Raw genomic sequence first — 7,734 nt, forward strand, 5'->3', positions numbered from 1 at the left:
CATGCGAGAGTAATTTATTAGAGTGGTTTTGTCGCCCCCCGCCGTCTCCCCCTTCGCTTTTCCTCCGTGATTTTTTTTTTTTTTTTTTTTTTTTTCCTCCATCGGCCTCCATCTAAGATTTTATTCGAGTTTAAAAGGGGAAGAGGAGGAGGGGGGGGAAATAATCATCATCATCATCGTGATTTCGGTTTTGCGAGTGCGAGTGTGTGTGAATTGTAATTGCGAGTATAAAAATAGATCTCATGGTCACCGTGACCTGCCTCAATGTTCGACTCAGTATCATAGGTTGTTAACTCCTCGTGAAATTTCATCCGAATTATACGAGAGAGAGAAAAGAAAAAAAAAGAGAGAGAGAGAGAGGATGAGAGAGGAAGAGAGAGAGAGAGAGAGAAAAAAAAACCTTCCTCAACGTTTGTTGTTGTATAACACGACAAACGATCATCCCGACGCTTCGTTATTCTTTATATTTTTTTTTTTTTTTTATTTATTTTCTCGGTGCTTTAAACGCTAGGAGAGGAGAGGAGAGTGAGGGAAGGAATGGGGAGGAGAGGAGAGAGGGAAACGAACGCGCTGTCGTTTGCTGCTGTCGTAATTTTTTTTTATTTCTTTCTTTTCTTTCTTCTCTTTCTTTTCTTTATTCTCTTTTTTTTTTTTTTTTTTTTTTTGTTAACGATTTACAGAAGCGCGACCGTTTTGATAAATAATAATAATAATAATAATATCCGACATTTTCTTTTTGTTTTTATTTTGTTTTTTTCTCTTCGCTTTCGATTTATTATTATTATTATTATTATTATTATTATTATTATTATTATTATTATTATTTGCCACGTCATTTTCCGGGAGAAAAAACAAAAGAAAAAAGTTTCCTTTAGAATTTCCGCAGTGGGAATAGAATTTTTATATGACGTCATCATCACACGAATGGGAAAAGGACAAATATGGCAGACTATAATATATATATATATATATTCTACCGAGTCCTTTTTCTCTCTCTCTCTCTCTTTCTCTCTTTCTTTCTTTCTTTCTTTCTTTCTCTCGTTTCAATACGGGAGAATATTTTTTATCGATTAAATTGATTTTTATTATCATTATTATTGATGACGATGACGATGATGATGATGATGAATTATTATTTAATTGATTGGAATTTTTCTTTTCTTTTTTTTTTATATAATTTAAATTCAATTATTATTATTATTATTACCACCATGATCGTCATTATAATCATCGATCAATATAATAAATTCTTTATTTATTTATTAACGAATAAAGAATTTAAACTTTGCTGGAGGAATCGTCGGGGGGGGAGAGAGAGAGAGAAAATGGTTATATAGGTTTTTATAATACTTCGATTATGGGCCGAACCTTGAAATGCAAATTCTGCCAATATTATTTTTAGAAAAATGTTGGATGGGCGAACGCGAAGGCATTTCAAATCTTCGTCTGACGATGAATAAGTTTACTGACTCGGCTGGAAAAGTTAAACGACCTTTCTGGATAATAATGATAATAATAATAATAATAATAATAATAATAATAATAATAATAATAATAATAATGAAAAAGACCATTATCATTCACTCGCTCGCTCTCGCGCGCGCGCGCACGCACACGCCTTCCTCAGCGGGTATATGATGATGATGATGATGATGATAAATTCCACCGTGCGGGACGGAACGAAACGAAACGAAACGAAGTTTTTTCAACTTTTGGCGCGAATGAAGTTTTTTTTTTTTGAATTTACTTATTATTATTATTATTATTACATTACGCGAGGTCTTGCATTTTCGCTACGGGTTTCGAAAAAGAAAAAAAATGGCATCATGTCGAATGAGTTTTTTTTTTTTTTTTTTGGAAAGAGGATTGATTGATTCATTCACGTGATTGAAAGGTGATGACGTGGCTGGAGAAGGGGAGAGAGAAAGAGAGAGAGAGAGAGAGATTTTTGGGCGGAGGGGGTGTGTAGGAGAGCGCGAATCGGAAATTCGATAAAGCAGAAGAAAAATTTCGTTTAACGGTTTTTCCCCTCCCTTACCCCTTTCCCTCGGCAACAAGTCGAACATCAATCGTGACGTTTCTGCCCTTCTTTGTACAGCCAAAAAAAAAAAAAAAAAAAAAAAAATCGAACGGATTCCGATTAACGTTAACCCCCGACATGAAAAGATTTATTTCGGTCGTGGGAAAAAAAGAAAAAAAAAAAAAACGTGGGGCGGAGGGGAAAAGATTTATTCTTGTGCCACGACGACGTTTCATTCTAGTAAATTGATTTTTTATATCGTACGTAATTCTATATATATGTAATATTTATTCCGTATTGTTTGGATCCCCTGTTTCCCCTCCCTTTCCCCTTTCCCCCCCCCCCTGTCATCCCCTTTATTTTTATACGAACTCGCACATTTTTTAAAAGAAAAAAAAAAAAAAAAAAAAAAATTCTCGGGGAAGAAACGATGATGACGATGATGATGGAATGATGGGTGGGTAAAGGGTAAAAGGTCAGATTTAAATCGACCGAAAGAATGAGAAAAATTTATTTTTTGTTTTTCTCAAAAAGAAAAAGAAAAAGAAAAAGAAAAAGGAAAAGGAAAAAGAAAAAACATGTTTTATTGATGAACGAGTTTTTTACGTAGTTAACGAAGCGTGTACGGGGCTTCATTTATTTCGCGTTCGAAGTCCTATCTCTCTCTCTCTCACTCTCTATCTATCTTTCTCTCTCTCTCTCTCGCTCTTTCTTTCTTTCTCTATCTTCCTCTCTATCTATCTATTTCTCTATCTCTCTCTCTCTGGAAATAACTCATTATTTTTAATGACTTTCCGTCTATATTTAGAATGAGAAAAAAAAAGTGAATGCGTGTGCGGTTTTTAATTATAACAAGAGGTTGTTGTTGTTGTTGTTATGCGTTCATTTTTTTTTTTTTTTTTTTTTTAAATAACTTTTTCACGCGTTTTTCTTATTGTACAGAAACGATGACGACGACTACGATGATGATGATGATGATGATGATAATGATAATGATACGATTTAAATTTTGTATATTAATCGGAATTTTTTCCTCCCCCTTTTTCAAGAGTCATTGCAAAACACACAAGCGAAAATTCCAAGATTTATTCGAAATGAAGTTTACTATTATTATTATTATTATTATTATTATTATTATTATTATTTTGGAGTAAAATGACGTCACTTCACCCGGTCGAGAGATGATAATATGAGGAGAGTGAGAGAGAGAGAGAGAGACAGAAAAGAAAAAAAAATGTCGGTGATTTTGGTTTTTCTCAAATGAAAATTACGCGAAAATGCCTAATATTATCATTATTATTATTATTATTATTATTATTAGAGCAGTTAATTGCTTCGTTTTTCTTTTGCCACGTCAAACGTGTTCTTAGAATGGCGCTCAGAGTATCGCAATTTTTTTCTACAAACGGTACGCGCGCGAGAGCAAATTTCGCGGTTTGAGTATTGTGACGAGGGGTGGGGTGGAAGAGAAGGAGGAGGAAAAGGATGATTGCTGGCCAGGGTGGGAGAGGAGGGAGTGTTGGGAGGGGAGAATGGAAAAGCGTCGGAGAATTTGCGCGCGCGCGCGCGCTTATTTTTGCAATTTTTAAAATGTTTCGAACGAGAGTAAAAATGTTAGAACCACCGCCTTCTCGGATTTATCGTATGCGAACTTTGAATTGTCGACGTCGTTTTTTTTTTTTTTTTTTTTTTCTTTTTTGTCAAGGGTATTAAAATGGTGAAACGTGATATACGTCGTCGTCGTCGTCGTCGTCGTAAGGGAGAAAACAAAAAAAAAAAAAAAAACGCGCGCACGAATTCCGTGTTGTCTTTTTGTTATAATCGTCGTTTGTCGTAGAATCCTTTTGAATAAAATAAAAACCGAACCACTCGAAAAAAAAAAAAAAAAAAGAAAAGAAAAAAAAAAAATGAACACCCCAAATTGTGTGTGTGTGTGTGTGGAAGAAACCGTTTCCGCACAGGTTTGTTCTTTTTTTTTTTTTTTTTTCGATGTGCAGCTGCTTCGTTTCTTTCTTTCTTTTTTTTTTTTTTTTTATAAAGAAAAGAAAAGAAAAGAATAGGAACGAAACAAGGTCGAGTTTCTTTTTATTCATACACACACACGCACGCACGCACGCACGCACAACAAAAAAATGGAGCCCCTTTTAAGTAAAACAACAACCGAAAACTCACAACAAAATTTTTTTTTTCCCTATGTATATGTTTAAATTCGGTAATTTTTTTTTGTCGTGGTTTTAGAAAATTGTAATAATTTCACGGAGCGCCCTCTTTTCTCTCTCTCTCTCTTTCTCACTCTCCCCCCCCCCAAGAGTAAAAAAAGAAAAGAAACTTTTAAGATTTCGAATTGGAATTTCTATTCCCTGTGAGTCGCGTACGACGACGACATGTTTGTCGTTTGTTTTTCCTTTAAAAACGAAAACCTTCTGTCAACGTTTTGATACTGACACGATCGAATGCGTTTGTTAAAGAATCGTAAATTTAAAAAAAAAAAAAAAAAAAAAAAGGACGCGGAAAGAACAGGTGATTCTTGACTTAAAAAAAAAAAAAAAAAAAAAAACAAGAACAAGAACTCATTACTATTCTATTGTTCGAAAGGAAAAGAGAGAGAGAGAGAGAAAAAGAGCAGATGGTTTCACAGTTGTGTGTGTGTGTGTGTGTGTGGTGGCCCCTTTGGGGTCATCAGGTACCATCTTCTATTTTTAGTAACAACGAAAAAAAAAAAAAAAGCTGTATCGTGCGTATACTACTATCGTGACCGTAAATATATAAAAAAAAAAAAAACTCATATCGCGATTCTCGCATACCGGTTCTATTCTGTTTCCCCTCTCTCTCTCCTCCCCCTCTCCCCTCTCTCTATCTCTATCTATCCATCTACCTATCTTTCTCTTTAGGGAACTAGACAATTTCTGTGCCTGTTTTTTTGTTCGTTTGTTTGTTTGTTTGTTAGTCAAAAATTGTTATTGTTACCACCGCGTCGTAATCGTCATCATCATCATCATTACGTATTATGCAACGGATTTTTTTTTGCTGTCGGGAAATTTATTATTATTATTATTATTATTATTATTATTAATGGTTTTTTTTTTTTGTTCGATTTTTCAGGCTGCGATTTTACAACAGACGGCTGAATATATCTATCAGTTGGAACAAGAAAAGACTAGACTGCTCTCACAGAACTGCCAGCTTAAACGTTTGGTTAACCAGCAAGAGGGAGAAAATGGGGGTTCGGCTCCGGGGGGACTCGTTGGGAAAAAGAGAAAAATCGAATCCGCCGCAGCCATCGTGTGCGAGAGCTCAGATGAAGGGATCGGTTCCATGTCGCCCGAACCCGCTTCGGGGAATCCCCTGTTGACTGCCAACACGACAAACACGATAACTATCGAAGGTGAGAGAAAGATGACCGATGTCAGATTGATAAGAGAATGATGAGGAAATTTTAATTTTGTTTTTTCTTTTCTTTTCTTTTCTTTTGTCTTCTGCTTCTTCCTCCCGTTCCGACATTGTTTGTCCACACAACCGACAGCAAACGATTCAGAAAGTGAAATGTTGAGGAGAGATATTATCGATTTGAGACTGCAATTGGATCGAGAGAGAAGACTAAGGATGCATCTTGAAGAGAAGCTGAGGACTGTCGAATCACAGATGTATCCGAGTGATAGACTGAGGGATTTGGCTCAACACGTTCAATTGACGTATCAGTCGCACGATGTAAATTGATTTATTATTATTATTATTACGAATTTTCCCGGATTTCCCCGTGTCACAATGGGTTTGTTTTTTTTTTTCCAGGGTATACAAGTAATTGAACACAGTGGGAATCACGTGGGTGGTGGCGGCGGCGGCGGAAGTCAGCAAACTGTGGTGGAAGAGACTGTCGTGGAAGAAATGGAGGTACCACTTCCGCTCAACGAAACGGAAGAAATAATTCAGTCGCCGGTCAACGTGAGCGATTTACTCTCGTCAGCGGTGAGGAAAATTTCAAAATTAAATGATAATAATAATAATAAAAAATGGCGTCAAGGACTACTTTGTCGTATTGAAAAGAAATATAAATAAATAAATAAATAAAAAATGGTCGAAAATGTTTGTTTTTTTGTTTGTTTGTTGGCAACAAACGGGTTTGCCATTGAACCGGTTGTTAATAAAACAAAGACGTCGGGAATTTGAAATAATTAAATAATAATAATAATAATAATAATAATAATAACGAGGATGATTTCGATTCTTTTCGACGACGGATATGACGCCATGAGAATCAAAAAGAAATTTTCGACATGACGTCACTAATGTTTTTTCCCCCCCCTTAACTATTACAGGTTTTGCCTCCTGTCGTTCAAACCCAAACAGTATCAACAACTCCGGATGAATTAACGTCTCATATGCGGTGCAAGAAAGAACCCATGGAAGAGAAATCGAATTCCGAATCTCAGTCGCCGCCCCCCATGAAATTGGTGTTGAGATTGCCTAGTGTGATAGAAGCGGCTATAAAAGCTGAGCCCAAGGTCGAGGTTGAAAGACTGCCCACTCCTTCAGGGTCGGGGGATGATTGCGTACCTCCGTCTATGTAAGTTTTTTAACGGAAAAGTCTCGAAAACGTACCGTGTCATGAATTAAGAGGGGGAAAATCGTACCTGTCGTACCTGTCAGTGAGGAAAAAAATTAAATGGCGGAACACATCAATCATACACGATGATGATGATGATGATGATGAATTCCACAAACATCGCAAACAAACGATTAATTATTTTGTCGATTGTATTGTTGTTTGTCATAAACGCGTAATTTTTCATTATTATTATTATTATTATTATTATCATTGTTTTTTTTCCGATGCAGTACATCGCGACAAAGTTTGGAGACTATAGTGGAAGCAATCAGGCATTTAGAGGGTGATGATTTGTTTAACGATATTCCTTCACCACCTGGTCATCACAGGTCACAACAACAAGTATTGGAGGAACCAATACAGGAAGTTCCTTTAGCACTAACAACCAAACACCAAACTCCTCAGAGGCTAATTAAGGTGAGAGAGAGAGAGAGGGGGGGAGAGGGGGGAAGAGTGAGAGAGTGAGAGAGATAGAAAATGTAATATCTGACTTACCACTCGTGTCGTTTCGTTGTGACAGGTCGACATGAATCCGTTTCTTAAATTCCACACAACCCAGTCACTCAGTCACACGACGGCGGCGGCTCTTCAGCAACAGCGTCCGGGAGTCATAGTCGTCAAACACTCGTGATGCGTTCGTTTGAAATTTTCAACATTTACTCTAAAAAAACAACAGGAAAAAAATAAGAAGAAGAAAGAAGAAAAGGAAGAAAAACCTCAAATTAGAAAAAACGTTATTTATTTTATTTTTTTTAAAATTTCATTCTTGTTTTTTTTTTTTTTTAAACATTGATTGTATTGATTGATTGATTGATTGATTTTCTAATTCTAGTTCATCTTGTTTTATTATTATTATCATTATTTTTTTAACGTCGAGATAATTTTAAGTTTTTTTTTTTTTTTTTCGTTTAAAAAGTTAAATTTACGGGATTACCTTCATCATCGCCGACACCGACGCCCCCATTACCACCACTACCAACGTCACCACCGTGAAAAAAAAAAAAAAAAAAAAAAAAAAAAGTCCCCGAGGTGTCGTAGTGAATTTCCCTGCCAAAAAGAAGGAAAAAAAAAATTAATTTTTAATTTTTATTTTAATCGAGTTAGGAGG

General features: G+C 35.8%; 1 protein-coding gene across 1 annotated transcript; it reads left to right on the forward strand.

Moving 5' to 3' along the window:
- Nucleotides 1-4,646: 4,646 nt before the first annotated feature.
- On the forward strand, nucleotides 4,647-7,257 carry Phum_PHUM602530 (activator protein, putative; the record flags this gene model as incomplete). Its single annotated transcript, XM_002432806.1, has 7 exons — nucleotides 4,647-4,703; nucleotides 5,123-5,405; nucleotides 5,544-5,728; nucleotides 5,810-5,986; nucleotides 6,337-6,584; nucleotides 6,857-7,043; nucleotides 7,147-7,257. The coding sequence occupies 7 exons, from the start codon at nucleotides 4,647-4,649 to the stop codon at nucleotides 7,255-7,257; spliced, it is 1,248 nt and encodes a 415-aa protein (XP_002432851.1).
- Nucleotides 7,258-7,734: the final 477 nt, after the last annotated feature.

This window comes from Pediculus humanus, genomic scaffold, assembly GCF_000006295.1.
Source record: "Pediculus humanus corporis 1103172108318 genomic scaffold, whole genome shotgun sequence".
Taxonomy (NCBI): Eukaryota; Metazoa; Arthropoda; class Insecta; order Psocodea; family Pediculidae; genus Pediculus; species Pediculus humanus.